The sequence below is a fragment of the Candoia aspera genome, chromosome 3, assembly GCF_035149785.1.
Source record: "Candoia aspera isolate rCanAsp1 chromosome 3, rCanAsp1.hap2, whole genome shotgun sequence".
Lineage (NCBI taxonomy): Eukaryota > Metazoa > Chordata > Lepidosauria > Squamata > Boidae > Candoia > Candoia aspera.
The window spans coordinates 75,602,170-75,623,319 of NC_086155.1; the positions used below are offsets into that span (position 1 = coordinate 75,602,170).

General features: G+C 40.5%; 1 protein-coding gene across 1 annotated transcript in view; it reads left to right on the plus strand.

Annotated features, from left to right (window-relative positions):
• The first annotated feature begins 820 nt into the window (after positions 1-820).
• Positions 821-21,150, plus strand: part of AK5 (adenylate kinase 5) — a 115,651-nt gene continuing 95,321 nt past the window's right edge. Inside the window, exons 1-5 of the mRNA XM_063298142.1 lie at positions 821-1,379; positions 8,602-8,788; positions 11,302-11,469; positions 12,896-13,065; positions 13,196-13,309. Of these exons, the coding sequence (XP_063154212.1) occupies positions 1,320-1,379; positions 8,602-8,788; positions 11,302-11,469; positions 12,896-13,065; positions 13,196-13,309 (699 nt within the window). The 5' untranslated portion in view covers positions 821-1,319. The remainder of the gene's footprint in view (positions 1,380-8,601; positions 8,789-11,301; positions 11,470-12,895; positions 13,066-13,195; positions 13,310-21,150) is intronic.

Genomic DNA, 21,150 nt, shown 5'->3' on the forward strand with positions numbered 1-21,150 from the left:
GTCCCGTCTGCTAAAGAGTTCCATCTGACAGGACCCAGGAGGCGGCCCCAGGGCCGCAACTAGGGAAGGGCAAGCGGGGCATGTGCCCCGGGTGCCATGCTGGGGGGGGGGTGCCAAAATGGGCATTGGGGGGCGCCAAAATGGGCGCAGAATCCATGTTTGCCCCAGGTGACACAGACCCCAGATGGCCCTGGGTGGGCCTTTTCTGCCATGGCACCCGCCCCCTTGAACATCATTCCCTACCCCTAAGTGAGATTAGCCCCAGCCCTATTGGCATTTAGGAAATCCCTCAAAACATGGTTCTTCCAACAGGCTTGGGGATCCCAGGAAAATAGGCAGCCCGTGAGATGGTTACACTGTGTGTAGGATGTTGGTCCATTCTCCTGCGGTCTTACTTATATTTGTGTCTAAATTGTTTTTAATTGTTATATTTGGTTGTTTTATTGTATAACACCCAGCATCACGTCTGTGATATGGGCGGCTACATAAATTTAATAAAATAAGCAGCTAAATTTGAGGTGTTGAGACTTCCATCAACAGAGGTATTATTGGTCTAAATATTTACTTTGGCCCATAGGTAGATCTGCCCCCTAGTACTAATGCTGGCAAACTCCACCGAGGGAAGAGGCGCCTTTGAGGGAATCTTCTCCCCACCCTCGGCTTCAGTCCAGGTGTCCTCGCACACGCCGCTACTCCGCTAGAGTGGAGAAGCCGGGATCGGCCGCGTGCGTAAAGGCTGATCATGAGGTTGCAGAAACCTGCGCTCCCTAGCCCGTAAACTTTGCAAAGGGCTGGCGGTCGTGGTGGCCGAGGAGGGAAACCTTCCCGGGAAAAGCTTTCGGGGACGGAATCCTGTCCACGATCTAAAGGCACACCCTGTTGGAAGTCTCGGGCGACCATCATCCCCTCAACTGCTGCCACTTTTTCTTTTTCAGGAACACCACGTGCGGATGCGCTGGCGCGGCCCGTTGGGTGCACGCGTGTAAAGAAAAGCGCGGCCGTGCGATTTGGAGCCAGTCTCCTCCCTCCCCGGCGCCTTTCCAGCAGCCACCCACTCCCACCCCCAGCAGCCCCAGCTTGACTGGCGGCGCGCGGGTTGGGCTGGGAGGGTAAATGCAGCTCAGGCGAGGGAGCGAGGGCGCTGCTGCCGCTTCTTTCTGATCGCCTTGCCTTCCAGGAGCAAGCGGTTTGAAGGACGGGGACCGGAGCGCCGGGGCAAGGAGGGAAGGACGAGAGCCGAGCGAAGCCGGGCTGAAGCGCCAGCCAGCCAGCAGTACTAGCCCTAGTCGCGTGCCAGCGCCCTTTCTCCGCCAGGCGGCATGAGCAGCTGCGACGCCAAGGACTATCTGGCCAGGAGGGAGATCCCGCAGCTTTTCGAGGTACGAGCGCATCTCGGCGGCAGGTGAACCTCGGAGATGGTCGTTTCTTTGCTACCGCTCACATCCAGGAGTGGAGCAAGTTTCCCCAAAGTCAGGGATCCAGAGGAAGGGAGAGGTTGCAGGGATCCAGGGATGCAAAAGCAGAGAAGGGACAGGGCGAGGCGGGAGGAAAGAGGGCAAGGGGAGATAAGATTGCCGGGAGAATTGACGATTGCTCTGGCGGTGGAGTGAGCCGGTTTGTGAGGATGTGGCCGGTTCTTTCCACGCATAGCTCTGACGTCCTTAACGGGCTGCTGCGGGCTCTCCAAGCTGGCGGCAGATGATCTGAAATAATGGTTAGGATTTTTGCCCCTTCGAGATATCTAGCTGGCAGCTTTGGAACTCTGATTCTTGCAGGGAACTGGCCTCTGCGGGCAGAGAAGGGCCTTGGAACAGCTGGAACGTGTGTGCCAAGGTATCCTCTTTCCATTCAGTTTGCTTGGGGTTTCTCACTAGATGCCCTTGACTTCCAGATGGTTGCTGTAGATCTTCTCAACAGCTCATCTTTCCTTTCTTGTCTTTCTCACTTAGCCTGTTCTGGCCTTCTGCGAAGCAGCAACCTTACTACTGGTTGCCTTGGCTTTTGTATTGACTTTGTTTCCAGCAATTTTCCAACCTTGTGACCTGACAATGTGTGTAGAATTGCTGATCAGCAGGCAGGAAGGTGCCATTTTCCTTGATGTTTTGGGATTAACAGGTCAGAAAACTTTGCCCATTTTGCATCCATGACTGATGGCAAAGAGGCCTATCAGAGATGCTCTGATGTGCTATTTCACTCAGGTGACATTTCTTGTGGCTTTACAAGAACATGACTTGTAATCATGGCAGTCCTTATCCGTTGTTTCCTTTTACAATGTAAAATTATGAGAGCAAAGAGATTTTGTCTGAAACACGATTATCTCAATCTAAAGCATGCTTCCAAAAGATTCTTTCCACTATCACTGGACCAAGCTGTTTGTTTTCAGTAATAAAAATGCTGAAGATTTTTCGTTTGTCATGTGAATTCTTTACAATTCAAGTAAGGTTTTTAGCCCAAATGACTGAAAAGACAGTTCTAAGAAGAAGGATATATTTGTGATTGACTAAATGGGGTGGATAATTTGAATAGGGATATATTTAATCATTCAGTTTGTAATCATTAGACCATAAACAGCAAATTTTAGACTAGATTCTAGCAGTGTAATGGTGTATTTATAGAAAGCCCAATTGAGTTCAATGGATTTTCTTCCTGATAAATGTGTATGATATTGTAGCCTTACCATATAATCCTATACATGCGTTTGAAAGTAAGTCTAGTTAAATTTATTAGACCATATAATCAGCTAAACAATATTGTTTATTTGTTAATTCATTCATTAATATCCTGCCTCTCCATCCACTGGACAACCAAGGTAGCTTATAGCATACAAATACAAAAATATGGAATAAACAAGGTGATACACATAATTAAAATCTACAGAATCATCACACAAAATCTTAAAAGCACCCTAACATTTTAAGAAAGGATTGAAGAGATGCTTTTTAATTCGCCTTCTAGAGGGCCAAGCCACTTCTCCTGATGGAGTGTATTTTATACATGCAGGTAACCCCAATAGTTATTTATTTATTTGATTTGGTTTAGGCATCATCTCTGGATAGCTTACAATTCAGCAAAACAAGATAAAACAGAGTACAAAATAGATAAGATGGAATCTGGCCACTCAACACAAAAACAGATATAAAACAACCACAGCCAAGAAACAAGTTCATTACCCCAAGGCCTGGGAGAACTACTAGATCTTCAAAGCCTTCCAGAACACCGCCAATATGGGAACCACATGGATCTCAGGAGGGAACTCATTCCATATAAGAAATAAGTCCTTTAATTTCTACCATTAGCAAACATTTCAAAATGCTTCGTAAGCTATTGTTACCTTATAAACCATTATGCAGCCTATTTAATATTCAGAAGGCTTTCCAATCCATTACTTTATTTCTTACATTCTGTAAACCCTGCTCTTATTCCCATTTTAGAGATAAAACTGTGAGGCAGTTGGATAATAACACTGGAGCCTTTAACGAGGGATATAGAGGGATAAACCTATATAAATCTTCTGTGGTAGGACAATTTCTATTTCTATTTGAAAGGTGAATTTTGCTTCACTTACTCGTTTTTTCAAATGAAGAATCTTGTATATATTAACATATCTGGTCCGACCATGAAAGGGGCAAGAAACTATATGGTACTGATGTAGGCAACTATGCATGGCATGATGTTGGTCAGCACAATTCCTACATGTCTCTCTGTTGCCTCACTGGACTTTGTGTGAACATTTTCAAGGCTTTTTTCAAACCTCTAAGGAAACTTCCAAACTGGTTCTGTGTAGACCTTCTGCAGGGCAGCTCCCATCATCCACATGGTCATACTGCCAGGCCTGATTGGAGCTGTGATCCAGTGCCCTGGGAGGTTCAGTAGACCTTTACAAGGATTAGAATCACTTTCCCCAACAAATGAAACTGTTGCAGAGATGTTGGTATCTGCAATGCAACTCAGAATATACAGAAGTTTGCTTGGAATATTTATTAGAATTGTCATAAAGGCCTGACATAATAACTTGATGGGTTTTATTTCAGCAATCAAAGGATTTTGCCTGGGATATGCATATGAATATGTTTTGATTTTTCAATCCTCTAGGTCTCTGTTCTCTACAACACATTTACTGCTTAATATATTTTGTGGGCTCCTAATGAAATTGGGGGGCATGTACATTTAATTTTTCCCTGTTTATCATGGTATCTGCGATCAGATTATCGGAAGATATCATTTAAGGGAAATAAAACCATTTCATAGATTAGGTAGAGTATTACATAATTGGTACGCATACTGTAAAATCCTCACATATGAGGACTTATTGAGACTTGTCAGTAATTGTATGTAGAAAATACTAAGCAGGGTATGATTTGGTATATGGTAGTTGGCTATGTTCTAGAAGATTCAGAGGGCAGGGGAATTCCATTCTACATATGATTCTGATAAGATAACATTTCATCTGAAAGAACAATCAGGTCCAGAGAAATGAGGTTAAATACTAAAAGGAAAATTAGGTTTCCAGGACAGGTGGGGGAAAAGGGGAAAGAAGAGGAGAAAAACAGGTGAAAGTCAAATAGATAAATAGATCTTTTATCATGAAGATTTAAATTTATCTCAAATTAGAATAATCCTGTGACACCCTTTAGATTCTAGCAAACAACAGATTTCGACTTTGGGAAATGTATTAGGAGTAGAATAACAGTGGGATATATCATGGGCCTCTCATTACTAATGTAGTTTATAAATGAGTTTAAAGCAAGTTGTGCAGGAGTTAGACAAAGTGGCAAGGAAAAGGCAGGTGCCATTTTTTTTCTTGCTCAGATGTGTAATTGTTGTTGTGCAGTCTTCCATTTATGTTTGTCCCAAGTTTACTGGTGATCTGGATAGGTTAAAACCTCCTGTTTGGGTGTCTGTGGGATGGAGGGCAGCTGAAATGCCTCGAATGCAAAATAATTCCCATTCAAAACTGTGGTTCAGTTGCATGTTAAAAAGACTTCAAAACCTGGTTGAGATAGAAGAAGGGGAAAGACTCAGTAGACATTCCGGATGATCTTCAACCTGCCAGAGCTTTGTGCCTTTGTGAATTAAAGTTTCTGAAGTCTCCAGGCATGGAAAAAAAAGAGAACTGCTTGTGGCAGAGATCCAGTCTGTCTCTTCCTAAGTGATAGCCACAGTTACATATCATAAACAGGATATACTAGAGTTAATTGATGCAGCAACGATGTGGCAGTGTTGTTCTTAGTAAAACAAAAACAAAAAACATTTTGAACTTTAAAATTAAAAGGCTTTTTTTAACATTTCTGAAGAGTGCTGTGAGAATATGTAATCCATATTTATTTATTTATTCAAATTTCTATTACTGCCCACCTCCCCCCAAAGAGGGAGACTCTGGGTGGTTTATAATAAAATCATCCTTTTTAAAAACCTCAGCATATAAAATTACAAAGACAACATCCAAAATACTGAAATAATAAATATAAATATAAAATCCAAGTGGGTGAAATTACATTCGGTAGGGAGAACTCTACACCATCAGCCACCCCCAGGAAGAGCTGTTGCCCTTCCCCTCCCAGGCGAGGCAGCAGAACCAGGTTTTCAAACCCATCCGGAAGGTTGGGAGCGAAGGGGCCTGCCTCACCTCGGGGGGGGGGGCAGAATGATCCAAAGGGCGGGTGCCACTGCAGAGAAGGCTCACCTCCTGGACCTTGCCAAGTGAAACTCCCTTGCTGATGGGCTTTAAAGGTTGTAACCAACACCTTGAATTGAACCCGGAAGCAAACTGGCACCCAGTGCAGCTCGCACAGCAGTGGTGTCACATGTGCTGACCTTGGGGCGCTCATCGCTGCCTGTGAGGCCACATTCTGGACCAGCTGATGCTTCCGGATACTCTTCAAGGGTCGCCCCATGTAGAGTGCATTGCAATAGTCTATGTGGGAGATGGCCAGGGCATGAATGACTGTCCGGAGGGCATCGCGATCCAGAAAATGCTCCAAAGAGTTTTTTTTAGCTGAGATAAAGGCAAACTGTTGCAGCCTCAATAGTGAAATAGCAGTTATGTAAAGTGTCTGTTTTACAAATGTTGCCATATTATTAAAATACAGCTGAATATAAAAAGTAGAATGCCTGCCTGCAGATTAGTCCTGGACAATGCAGTGCCATGTTACATGGAGTTCTGATTTACAACATTTATTTACAGGCTCTTTTGGCTAATCAAAACAGCTTCTAATAGAATTGTCCCAATTGTCATTTTCAACTCCTTGATTCTTCAAACATAATTCTTTAATATATTCTTAGGGTGTACAATTCTAAGCACAGGCATTTATAATGAAAGTAGGGATACAATCTAATCTATGGTAAATGAAAATAATTACCACTGGGTTGAACAAGGCTTCCCTCCAAATAAGTGTTCATAAATAAAGTATCGCTTGAATGGGACTCTATTCCTGGAATCCATGTTGTTTTCTTGACAATGGTATGGAAATGATACATATTTGGATGTTTTCCAACTAGATTAGGCTGTCGACTAATTTACAGCCCTGGATTTCCTGCTGGTGTCCCATCCAAATACTTCAATCTCATAGCGTTATTTATAAAGTACAGGTAGTCCTTGTTTAGCAACCACAACTGGGACCAGCAACTCTGTTGTTAAGTAAAGTGGTTGCTAAGTGAAACTGCCACTGTGCTTATGATCATAGTTCAGCTTTACAGACCTGTGAAGGCCGTAAATGCAAGGATTGGTCATAAAGTGACTTTTTCATCATTGTCGTAACTGCAAACAGGTGCTAAATGAGCAGTCACTAAGTGAGGACTATCTGTACTTTATCTGACTTAACTGAGGTCAAGAAACACTGCCATGTAAAACATGATCAGTGATATCATTTATTTTTAAAAGTAGGCAAAGTGTATTCTTTTTTCCAATAGCAGTTAACTTTTATATTGTATTGGTACATCAAACTGATAATAACTATCATGGGAAAAAACCTCCAGCCTAATCAATTACTTCTGGCTGTGTGACACTTAGTGAGACTGCACCTTTAAAAAGTATTCTTGGCTGTGATTCTGAATATATTTAAAAACTATCCAGATATTCAGAAGTATTATTATCTTGGAACACAAGTATGGATGACTGAATGTTCTCTCCAAATGGAAAAAAAAAATCCAACATATAGAAAATTTATATCATTATGAAGATCTTAGAACCTATCATTTTTTCAGTTGTAGCATTCCACAGAAAACAAGTATATAAATGCAGAATAATGTAGACCCATAGCTGTAATCCCTACTGTTTTTTAAGCCCTGCAGATCTTGGCAATCTGTATCATGTGCTGTCACGCTTATTTTACTTTTAAAATATTCAAATGCTTATTCATAATCAAGTGATGTGTATCATGGATGGCACAGAATGGAACTTTTGAAATGTCCTGTCCTGCATATTCCTTACTAAGATTCCTGAACCCTGTTCGGAACAAAATGTTTTTCTCCAAAACTCCCCCCCCCCTTTTAACCATCTTATGAAGAAATGGTTATACCATATTTCCATTTACCATGCTGCTATGTGCTGTGAAACTTTGCTAAGCAAACAGAAGGTACCATATAATTTTTCATTGATACAAAAGCCAATCTTCAGGAATAGAGCAGGAGCATAGTGACATCAGTGACATAAATTCATTAGTTTATGAGTTCATATTTCAGTTAACTGCATTTCCAAGCAGACCATGAATCTTAAGTGTGAAGAAGTGAAATAGAAAGTGAAGGACAAAGCAGCCTAAAATAAGGAGAGATGATCTGATTCAGTGCTACATCTGTCAACCAGCTCATTAATGCCAAGTTGTCTCTGTGTCACACTCTGTAACATTTTTAGTGGCCGCTTTGTGCAGATAATTTTTTCTAACTGGCCTTTCCACATCTAATGAAATAGACAGTGATCTAAGAAAGTTTATGCAATAATGCCATTTGAAACAAAGGTGTCACAAAGTAATACCCTTATGGAATCAGGCCATCTCCAGAGTATGTTCAATAAACCACACTTTAATTTTAGATCTTGCACTTTTTATATCTCTTAGTCAGTGGCATAATATGAAATTAGAAAGAATAGTAAAAATCAAAGCAATGTATGAACTGAGTACGAGTGGGATAGAAGCAAGAATTGCTCCCGAGATTAGGAAAATATGGAGCGGTATTGTGAATAGGGTTGGAGTAAGTTGGATTAAGCTATATTTCCTATCCTTCCTTGTCCTATGGCCTTTTTTCTTTCTTACGCCCTCTCTGTGATTTGCATAATGTGGTGAAAGGTCCCCTGTGCAAGCACTGAGTCATGTCTGATCCTTTGGGGGGGATGCCACTTTCGTGACATTTTCTTGGCAGATAAAGGAATGGCGTGATGGTACATACTTAAGTATGAAAAAGACAGGATATGTTTAATTTTAGACTATAGCAGGGCTACCTATTTAATCTCCAAAAATACCAATGACCATTAGACGGTTCCACAGAGATGCAGAAAATTCTAGTTCTTTGTTGCCATCTAGTGCTAGTCCAGAATTCTTTGGCCCTAGGCTATAAATTTGTTTTCAACTTCACTAAATTGCATTAGTCTGTCAATCTCTTATGTTTCAGAGTTTGCTGAATGGATTAATGTGCTGCAAACCTGATGATCCAGTTGAGTATCTGGAAAGCTGCTTACAAAAAGTAAAGGAACTGGGTGGAGCAGAAAAGGTAAAATGGGACACCTTTGTCAGTCCAGAGAAAAGGTCACTACCTCCACTTAATGGCAGCCAGTCAAGAAGAGCATTTTTCAGGAATGGTAAGATACTTTTAAAGTCACAATTTCACATTTCAACTTCAGGTAAGGAGATGGATAGATCTGAGTAATGTTTACATGGTATTCTGGGAAGGGAAGAGAACCACAGCAGCTTTTATTTCTATTTTATTACATGAATGAAGTGGTTTTACCTTTCAAAAAATTACAGTGATTTCAGTTCAGATTCATTGCTCAAGAATGCCTCAGCCACACTGAATAAACCAAAATGTCCTTTTCTGTAAATTAAGAGGCTTGCACTCTACACTGTACACAGTGAGCCAGTCTCCCAGTTTTGATACGTTGTACCCAGAACATTTACATTTGTCTGGTTTGATTTTTTCTGAATGTAGAGGCAAAAATTACTTTCCCTCCATTTAAAATAAAGAGCTGAATCTGCTACTTTGCAATGAAGAGCTGGGATGAGAACTGTTTGTCTTTGATTCACTGGTGTTGGGCATGGAAGACCAAGCCCTTCTCAAGGTGTCCCTACACAGTCAAGTTGGGGAGTGGAGTTATAAAGAAGAAGGCAGTTGCATTACTGTATTCACATTTGTACAGCCCTGCAGATTGGATGCTGTTCTCTGGGAAGTATGTCTGACACCCACTTGGCTATACTTCGGGCACAAGACTAAGACATTCCTCCTTGCTCAAATATTTTTACAGTTAGCTTTTGATTCTGAGTACCCTCATGCATTAGGATAGTGATTTTTATCAGTTCCTCCTCTTTGATAGTTTTCTTGAAAATGAATATATCTAATTCTTTTTAATATAGCTTTGTAATCTATCCATTGAACATCAGTAATTAGGTAGGGTTGGATTAGAAATAGAATAATAGCATAGTGCTATGTTGTTTCCTAACTTTGCCACACTTATATTTTAAAGAATAATATGTTTAGGCTGAGCAACAGTGCAGAACTAGTATGCAGAAAAGTAATGCCAACATAATCATGATAATGATATAATGAATATCGATTAGTTAGATCACCTAGACGACAGTCTCTAGATTGGCCAGTATTTAAAACCATGCCAAAAACCTGTTTGTGGCTAATGTATTGTAAGAAAAATAATTGATTTTTTAATTATTGTGAATGTACCCATAAAAGATTTCTTCATTTTTTTTAAAGCAATTAAGCCATTTCATGTTTTGTATGCATTACAGGCTGTAATTAGATTAACCATCCATGTAATGTCTTATCAAATGACTCTAAAAAGATGAATTAAAATCAAATTAAGATTGAACTTGCAAATAGCTGTTAGACATTTACTATTTTTAATAAGAATTTTATTAACTGTAAGACATTTATTAGCTAGCATGCATTTCCATCTCTTTACTTATCAAGGTGAAAGGCAAGTCATTCAAAACTCTGAATAACAGATTACTATGAATGTTTTTTTGTTTCCTGCAGTCAAGTGGCTAAATGACAAGGTTTATCTAAATATGTATACATGTTGCTAGTTGTCCCATGCCAATTTCCTGTGATCTCTCATAAGACTGGAGTGTTCCCGAGAGCAGCTCTCCTCCCTAGTCTTCTTTAAGAGAGGAACTTAGATATAGCTGGATCATGACCGAAGCCTGCTGGGGACATCTTACTGAAGTAGTTTTTAGAATTAATCAAACTATTGTGTAACAGCCTGCTCTGAGATGTCTGATCTTCTGCTGGCTAATATTGATTAGAACTGGTTCTGTGAATAAATACTGTATAAGCTGTTCTTAAAGAAACAACCTATTTTCCCAAAAGCATGAGTATCATAGAGTGTTGTGTTGGCTGTAATTACCCAACATGCAAACCCATGACTTATTTATGGCTTATTTAACCATAGTTTATTGAATTAACACAGCTGTACAGATTTCTACAATATATTAAACTATAAATTAAGTGACTGGCTGAGTTTGTATAACATACTGAATCTCACTCTAAACCTCACAATTTAGCTTAGCTTGTTGGGTGAACCCACTCTCTGTGATATTAAACTAGGTACTAGTGTGGTCCACAAAAAAATTAAAAATGTTTTTAACTTCTGTATGATTTACAAGAAAACTATATGGAAGTACCTAGGTAATTGCCAAGAGTCCAGGTTGACTTGAGGGTGTAAATGTTTTTCTTCAAAAATTTGTTGACTGTATTAAAGGATTTGTAAAGAGGCAGCTTAAACAGGATCTCATGATAATAGTTATGTATTTTATTAAAACGTTAAAATATTTCTGGTATTTATTACTGATAAACATAAAAAAGACATATTTCTTTTGTTTTGTTTTGTTTTTGTGCTCTTGAGTCAGTCTTGACTCCTGGCAACAGCCTGGACAGGTCCCTGCAGTTTTCTTGGCAAGATTTCGGAAGTGGTTTGGCATTGCCTGCTTCCTAGGGCTGAGAGAGAGTGACTGGCCAAAGGTCACCCAGCTGCCTTTTTGCCTAAAGCAGCACTAGAACTCACAGTCTTCTGGTTTTTAGCCTGGTGCCTTATGCACTATACCAAACTGGTTCTCATATCTGATATTACCATTTCATGTTTTACAGTGATGCCTGACAATCCCAACTTTCCTTACCGGAGGTATGATCGACTTCCTCCAATTCACCAATTCTCCATCGAGAGTGACACGGATCTCTCAGAAACAGCTGAACTTATTGAGGAATATGATGTGTTTGATCCGACCAGGCCCCGGCCAAAAATCATCCTTGTCATAGGTAGGAAAGCAAAGAGTGGGGCTGACCACAAGAAACCAGTAATATTTTTCTTAGATTGGCAATGGCTTTTAACAATGGAATTGCTGGATCAATGGATTCCAACAATGTCGGATCTTTTGTTGTAGAAGACTCCGGAGTGCTGCTTAAATTTTATACAATCAACTTCACCTGAAACACACAGCTGCAAATAGAGCTGAATCCCTGTAGAGAAAGATAAACTGAGAGAAAGATAAATTCTAATCTGGCAGTTAAATCTAGGAGGATGAAGAAACAAGCTCAGGACACTGGTGCCATTATTGGGAATCTGTTCCTTATTACTCTTTGTTTTTGTGTGTCCAGAATGTACTGGGTTGGAGGAATCATGGTTCTGATTCTGCTGTGCTAGCTGGATAATCTTCTGTCACTGTCCTTACTATTACATCAGGAAGCCTAGATGTTGAAATCCAAGTACCGTCATCCTGAACAAACATGGGCAGTGGCAGAAGCATCTGCAAAATGGGACAATTTCATCAGAATGATGAGTGCTGTGAGGGCAGGACACAAGCAGTGCCCATTTCACACAGGTGTGCAACTTCATGCATGTACAAAAGGGAGGGAGCTTGTGTCACAACACTTGTTTCATCTCCCCCTCCCCGTGCCTGCCCCACAGATGGATTCTGGGAGTTACAGTTCAGCAAGAACACCTTGCAGATGGAGTGCATTGTTGTCATATCAACTTATACAATGCCACACTAAAGTTCCCTATTACTAGGGAGAAGAAAAGTTGTGCCAGCTATAGCTGCCAAAGGTCAGATCAATAAAGAGGAGAGAGGATAACAGTGGCCTCATTTCTGTGCTATGGTGTTCACAGTGAAAAGTATCTTGTTGTTGTTTATTCGTTTAGTTGCTTCCGACTCTTCGTGACTTCATGGACCAGCCCACGCCAGAGCTTCCTGTCGGTCGAAAAGTATCTTAGTAATATGAACAGTACCTTAGTAGTTGAGAGACTGATGGGCTGCTTCCATATACTTCCACAAAAGCTGATAAGCTCATTCTACGCCCTCGGTGATATTCTAAAGCTGTTTTTCCAATCAACTGCCATTGTGCTAGCTTCTAGTACGTCTTGAAGACACTTAGTATAACTTGAAGATGCTTGGTTTGAGGAAAGACTGTCTTGGATTCTAACTCTAATTAATGATTTAAAGATTGCTACATGCTTGACTTTGAGGATCATTTAGGACAGTGTTTCTCAACCTTGGCAACTTTAAGATGGGTGGACTTCAACGCCCAGAATTCCCCAGCCAGCCTGGCTGGGGAATTCTGGGCGTTGAAGTCCACCCATCTTAAAGTTGCCAAGGTTGAGAAACACTGATTTAGGATGATATGAGGATTCTAAGGCTGCAATGAATCTGAGAAAACTTTGTAAGGCCTTTGTTTTTCCTTCTAGGTGGCCCTGGAAGTGGAAAAGGAACCCAGAGCTTGAAAATAGCAGAACGCTATGGATTTGAGTACATCTCTGTGGGTGACTTGTTAAGAAAGAAGATCCACAGCACAAGCAGCAATCGAAAGTGGAGCCTGATTGCTAAGATAATTACAACTGGGGAATTGGCCCCACAGGTAAAAAGAGAAAAAAAATCCCCTTCCCAATCATATTGAGAAATTGCATATGTGTTTTTTCTCCAGCAACATTTGAGAATGCACTCTTCATCTGAAATACATACCTTTTTTGTTTGTTTATCTGTTCAAGGAAACCACAATTACTGAGATAAAGCAAAGATTAATGCAAATTCCTGATGAGGAAGGTATTGTCATTGACGGATTCCCACGAGATGTTGCCCAGGCTCTTTCCTTTGAGGACCAAGTAAGCTGTTGTTATTTTGGCTGCAGCTATTCTGAATATATTATGTTTTAACACCGGGATAAATGTATTTAATGTATTATTTCTGTACTGTTTCATGTACCAAATTTGCATCTCAAATTACTACATTCTAGCAAGAAATCAGAACAGCAGGAAAATATATTCACAGAAATATGAATAGGAGCAGGAAAACATACAACTCAAGCCAAATAACTTATCCAGTATTCACATGGTTGACAAGCATGGTTGACAAGATAGGCCTTCAATAAGAGATATATTTACTCAAAAAAAGATGATTCTCCCCCTCTCTCCCCAATAATTATCCTTGGATAATTTAATTTGCAGAATCTATGTAGGGGCTATTTAAAGGAAGCAGACACTGTGGAAAGGAAAACAAAATTGGGTTTGAATGACAAAAGCAATTGCAGCAGTTTTTCATCTCTCTTATCTCAAGGCTGATATTCACTCCCTATAATCCTTCATCTTTTTTCTCTTTCCAGTAAAGATATTCTTTCCCCATCTCAGCTCCTTGCATTTTGCTATTTCTGAGAGAAGGTCAAAGTAGAATGGGGCAAGGGGGTACAGACACATGTGAGGATGAAACAGTAGGTAGATGGCAGATAAATGAGTTTTATAAATGCAACTTATTTACAGGCAAGTTAACTTTAATTAGTGATTATTGCTTCAGTTAATTCACAAACACACATTTGTAGGGGAGGGATTTGGAGGATTGGTTTCTGCTGGAGTTAACAGCCCCTGATTGATAAGGTGGGGCAACTGCTGTGGGCTGGCTTGGCTGGGAGTGTGTTACAATGGATTTATGTTTGTATTGATCCTCTTTTGGGGGTGGGGGGAAGAGTTGCCTTCTTTTGGGGTAAATACAGTAATAGATGTCTGAAGAAGTTCAAGACAGAGAGCATACAGGCACAAAGAAGTAACCTGCAAGGAATTGTAAGATGAAACTCTGTAGTTCTTGGCATATGCAGCAGGACCTCCCTAACTGATCTTCCAGATGTGCCTGCCAGGGCCACAACTAGGGTCTGTGTCACCCGGGGCAAACATGGATTCCGCGCCCATTTTGGCACCCCCCAAGCACTCATTTTGGTGCCCCACAAGTGCGGCGCCCAGGGCACATGCCCCAGTTGCCCCCCCGAGTTGCGGCCCTGGTGCCTGCTACTATTTACAGTGATGAAAAATTGATGACATGTGTCATGACATCACAGTGCAAATGCCATGATTTGTAACCTTTAATCCAATGTCAAGCCCAAGTACATAAATCACAGAGTTTGCATTGTGACATCACAAATCACATTTTGTCATCCACACAAATACCCATGAAACTCTATGGTAATTGCGAAGGCAATCTATCAGGCTGTTCAGGTCCTAATGTATCAGAAGCAAAACTTTGAACCTCACTTTTGTAATGGGCAGCTAGAGTAATTGCTTCATCAGTAGTGTTACGTGTATACGCAGTGTCCAGATGCTACATTCTGCAGTAGCTGCCTCTTCCAAATTAATTAGCATTGACCCATGTTCTTTATAGATACCTAATTATAGGCTGATAAGAGATCATTTTGTTGACACAAGTTTGGGAACTATAATGATTCCATAATTCCAGAAGCAGCCAGAATGCAGCCAACAATGGCAGTAATCTTGGCTGTGTAATTAGATTGTTCCAAAGAGAAGGAAAAGATCTAACTTAACAAACCATATTTTTCATGCATTGATAATTGAAAAAGCAACAAGAAAAGGTTATTCTTTAATTGCACATTTTCGGTACTCATTAGAGCACAGTTTCAGCAGCATGTTGATTTCACAAGAAGCCACGGCCTCAAAATTATTGCAGGCTGCTAAACCAGAATGCAGCTCTGAAACTGCCTTTGGTAATATGCACATTAGGTAATGACTTTTTTTAATAAAAGAAATTGTAGGTTATCCTATCACAAGGTTCTTTTTTCAAAATACAGTAAAAATATAGTACAAAAATGGATTCTGAGACCCTACAATAAAAATAAATTAATTCAGTAGTGCATTTCTGCCATATAAAATTAAGATTTCTCAACATTTGACCTAATCTGTGATAGTGACTTGGATTGCAGATTACTTGCAAGGTGTTTGGGTAGCGAAAATGGTTTGTGTATTAAATAGATACCTGAGCTCATTTAAGGATATAAAAGGTTTTTTACATCATGCTAATCCTAAATTTAGTTTCTTTGGTTTAAGCTTGGTGTGATGTAAAAAGCTAGCCATAATGGTTTGTGAATAATAGTTTATGGCAGAGGTGGGCAGGAATGTTATATTTTTTCCCCCTGTGTTTAGGTTGAAGAGGGTTTTTTAAAAAAATTCTGTTAGATTTGGGACTTATGCTACAATTTAGATGTTATTTCAATTTTCAAAATGGTTGAAAATAATGGTGCTGCTTCTTAACAATCCTGTTACTGAAATAGATGAAACAGTTGTAGGGATCTGAAAGACTCAAATTCTGCCCCTGTGGTTTACACATTGCCTACTCCTAGTTTATAGCCTCAGTATCTGTGTGAATAAGGCTACTATTTACTTATTCCTGGCTAGAAGCGAACCTTTCAGTTCCTTTTAGCTATTTTACAAGGTGAGAGTTCCATTAATTTATTTCAAATTAAGTCATACCATAGCATTAAAGTGTTTGGAATTTATTTCCACTTCTGACTGGTTATTGCGAAAAAAATCATAGACAAAACTTGAACTGTAATTTAGATTAGGCAAAGGCCTAATTTAAATTAGGCAAAGGCCAGCTCCAGTGATAATTCTTCATAATAGACAGCTCTTTCAGAGCTCACTTTTTTTCACATGGGCCTCTTCAAGCACTCACACACTTCGTCAAATACCAGTTCCCTTGTGTGTCCAGGCAGCTCTCCTGTCAGATTCTCTGGCATCTGCCTCAACCAAAAATACTTATTTGCCAGTTATGACTCTGAAAGAGTCTCTTTAGCAAGATTTATTGAGAAGAAAAGGATAAGGTCACAAGGAGTCTGGCAACTGAACTATTCCCCATCTAAAAATCAATATATTCTTACGGTACACTACTTTGGAGACTTCCTTATTTCTTCCTAACTGCCTTAGCGTGAATAGTAACATGTGGCAGATCTCTTCACTAATGTAGCTGGTTATTTGTATAATGTTCCCTTATCAGTCTGAGAACTAACCATTGATTTCTGCTGCTTGAAAGCACATGCATTTGCCTCCATCCCCAAAACGGAAGTCAACCTTATTTTGTTTGGAAGAATGCCATAAATTAACCAGACCATTTCCTATACATGGAACATCTCCTTAAGCAAAATCCCTTTAAAGGCACTGGTTTTCCCTTTTTTCCTCCTCCCATGTTCACTCCTTTCCTCTGCACAGTGTTTTCCATTATTAAATCTTTCCAGAACTTTCATAAAAAGTCTGTAGTTCCTAACACATAAACACTGGCATCTAAATCATACCCTTAATTTTTATCCATGATTTTTTTTTTTAAAAAGCAACATTCTAACCCTGAAGATGTAAGATGAGTGATTTTAGGCTTTCTCTCCTTCCACTGTCAGATTACTGATGTTTTCAGAATCACGAATCTTGTCACACTTAGGGCTATGGGATGGAGGTCTTACATTTCATCAATAAATATTTGAGAAATACTAGTTGTAGAACTCTGGGTCTGCCTTGGATTAGAATGAACAGAAAATACAGGAGCCCTCTTTGGAAGGTCAAAATAGGACAGTTTGAAACAGAATGTATTCAGAGACCATTCTTTCAGAATTGTAAGTGATCTTCCAAACCACTTATCAGCCTTCTGATAAGAACTATGCTTGCTTCCCTAAATTCCCCTTAATTGTTCAAGGAAATTCACTTGAGGACGAGGGACTCTAGGGCCAAAGCATGTTTACGGAGAAGTAAGTTCTTTGCTCGTTGGGTCTTTCTCCTAGGTAAGCTTAAATGATTTCATCTGCCAGAAGGGATGACATGCAGATGATCTGTACTAATTATCTAGATTGGCTCCTGCTGACATCATGAGCAAATCTTGAAGCCCTTCTTCTTTTTTCTTTCTGAATATGTAGTATAAAGAGTGGACATACGTTTAACAAGATCATTGTATTATCATAAGAGATAAACATAGTGTGAGGTTACCTGCCACACCACCACATACACATTTCCTCCCAGCCTTCAATGTTTCAAAGCAATGAGTTCTCAGACAGTCAGGTTTCTTTCAGTCCCTGTGTCTTACCAAGGATTCGGCACATAAAATGTTAATCTCCTTTTCTAGCATTCTCTTTCCTTCTCCCATTTCATTAGTGTGGGTGTGCATAATTATTCACTTCCCCCATTCCTCTGGGGGAAAAAAAATCATAGACAAAACTTGAACTGTAATTTAGAAAAAATGTTTGCACAAGCAGGACTAAAGCTCTTAGATAACATCCCTATGTGAAACCTCCTTTTAACAGACCTTCAACTGCAACTGAGCAAATTTGTATTTGGACTCTCCCTTCACCCCAGTGATGAAAATTTTGTCCATACAATTGATATAATTTGTTCAATATCCATAATTCGGGTAATGATGTAAGTGACATTCATTTGTCATTTGCATCAATTCACATCATTTGCATGATATAAATGGATGCAAATATATTAAAATTTCAATTGTTTAATTACACAAATGGATGCAAATAATGTAAAAACATCAATTATTTCATTGGGCTAATGACCTAAAATATGTCAATTACCTATACTGAGATTTAGGAGATATTTGGGTTTATGAAACTCCCTTCTTTCCAAATAATCCATTAATTTGAGGTTTTACTATTACATTTTATTAGAAATAGAACTAAACCTGACACTTCAGAAATAGAGTGGTTGATGGTTCTATGTAAGCATGGCCAACTCTGGAATATGGAAATGATGGAACACTTCCAGAGCTCCTTTCTTACATGTTACATAGCTCTGGTTTTCTCAAGAACTCAATGCAGTGAATAAGCACAGAAGATAGTAGAGAAATGTTATTGGAAAAAATAGTCCTGGGTTCAATTGAACATTGATCCATTTTAGTTATGGCAGACATCTTATTACTCTGCCATCATTTTCTCCATGCAGAGTTGGTTAGCAAAGCTATTTACTGAGTTATTACAATTTGGTCATTGGAATGGAGTAAACAAAGCATCTTTTGCATGGGAAGTATGACCATTTGGACACCGCCCAGAGTCCCTCTTTTGAGGGAGATGGGCAGTGACGAAATTTGAAATATAAACAAACAAATAAAATGAATGGTGGTATGGGACCAGCTATTTGCATGTTTGATCTCTGGCTGTTCTGGCTGTTATTGACAACCAAAGTAGGAAAAGGTCTCCTGAAGAAGGTATCGTGCTAATGTGTTTAAGGTAAGTATCTTAAAACTGTTCCTAAAGACACCCTCAGTTTATTCCACAGTTTTGTAAACTATAGGGAAACTTTGACCATTCAATTTCTGGAAAAGGTATTTGAGTATATAGCCATACTTCATTTAGGTTTGGCTGAAGATATATTGGGAATCTATCATTGTAATTTGTAAATTATGGATGATTTAATGTGGTGCATGAACCAGGCTTGTGGTGACAATATGAAGTTTAGAATTTCTGAACAATGAATTCTATACTGTGATTTCACTACAGAATTTCTCATATAGTACTGCATGGAAGGTATTAGTTTAATGAAGCCTTTTGAGTTGAGTCTCTAACAAAGCTTGTTACTGTACTTGAACTTATAAAAAAGATCCACTTCAGCAAAGCCTTCTCCTCTCAGCCTTTCCAAATAACTTTTTATCTCTTCATAGCATCACAGCTGTTTTATGCAAGCAGAGAAAAGCTATGATTTACAGTAATACATAACATAATGGGACCAATGTCTTATACTGGTTTTGGTATGGGACTGATATCTTATACTGGTTTCACATTCCAGCTCTTTGGTTTCAACCCCTGTACCTGGTCAACCAACCTTCAGAGGCCCTGGCTTTTGGCTGCTGCTTCTAAATGCTAGGTCAGTCTGTAATAAGGCCTCATCTTTGTTTTAATCATTGATGAGAGGGCTGACCTGGCATATATTACCGAGACCTGGCTGGGCCTGGAAGGGGTGGGTGGCCCTTTCCGAGATGTGCCCAGATGGGTTTCGGATGTGGCATCAGCCAAGACCCCGGGCCAGGGGTGGAGGTGTGGCAATTGTCATCCGGGAATCACTTACAGCCTTCAGGGGCACTGTACCACAGGTCACCAGATGTGAGACCCTGTTCATTAGGTTGGGCTCTAGGGATCAGCTGGGACTGTTGCTGTTGTAGCAGCCTCCTTGCTGCATAGCAACTTCCCTGCCTGAGCTCCTTGACTCCATCTCTGGGTTGGCAGTGGAGTTCCCCAGACTTAAGGTCTTGGTGGACTTCAGTTTGCCTTCTCTTGGAGTGTGGCCTGAGTTCATGGTCACCATGATGACCATGGGCCTATCCCAGGTCATCCAGAGCCTGACACGGGACAGTGGTCACACCCAGGATCTGGTGTTCCTGTCAGAGCAATGGCTATGTGATTTGAAATTGGGGGAGCTTTTGATGTCTCCATTGTCATGGTAATATCATGCCCTGATTACCATGGGATTCTGTGCCACCACCATCTACTGCAGGGAGGTTCGACCCATTAAATCAATCTACCCCTCGTGACTGATGGACCCTGATGGGTTTTAGAGGGAGCTGGGGGTTGCTCCTGCTGGTCTGCTACATGGTCCTGCTGAGATCTTAGATTGGATTGCACTTATGCAGCCTCTCCCCTCTCATGGATCCTGGCACTCCCTGTGGTTTACAGAGGAGTTAAGGGTGTTGAAATGAGAGCAGAGACATCTAGAGAGTTGCTGGAATTCTATAGGGGATGAACTGGACCAGACATGGGTTAGAGCTGCTATTAAGGCCTACCTTGTGGTGGTAAGGTTGGTGAAGCATCAGTACTTCTCCATCCTTATGGCATCTGTGGAGAGCTGTCCTGTGGCCCTGTTTCAGGTGACATGTGGCCTCTTGGGTAGAGCGGGCTCAGAGAAACCCCTGCAGGGGTGTGCGGAAGAATTTGTTCAGCATCTGTCAGACAAAGTTGCTCGAATTCGCTCAGTTGGATGCTAGCCTTGTTGCAGGACTGGAGGAGATGCCTGGGGAGGAACCTTGCCTGGTTTTATGAGAATGGTTTGAACCCATTGAGCCTGATGAAGTGGACAGGGTCCTTAGGACTGTGAGTTCAGCCACCTGCTCTTTAGATCCATGCCCCTCCTGGCTAGTTAAAGAGGCCTGGGTGGTGTCATGTGAATGGGTTCTAGCAGTGGTAAATTCTTGTTTGAGTGAGGGGGTTGTTCTATTACCTCTTACAGAGGCCTTGGTTTACCCCCTCCTCAAGAAGCCATCGCTGGACCCCACCATAATGGACAATTTTCATCCAATATCGAACCACCCCTTTTGGGGGAAGGTGATGAAAAGGTGGTTGCACAACAGCTTCAGAGGACCCTAGATGAAGCGGATTATCTAAATCCTTTTCAGTCAGGATTCAGACCCAGGTATGGGATGGAAACAGCATTAGTCAGGAGAAGACGTGAGTTAAGATATTGTGATACAAACTCCACCTCTTGTACACTTGGGTGTAACATTATGATGCAAGTACAAAAGGGCAGAGCTTGCACTGGAGTCATGATGAAAATTGGCATCAGTGTATCTAGGAACAGCTGCCTGTTGTTCAGCTCCCAGCTTTTAACTACAGAATCAAAGATAAATCAGGCAAACTGTATGTATATGTGAACCCCCATTGCTTATTTTAGGTTGAATTATCATATTACCTTCGCAG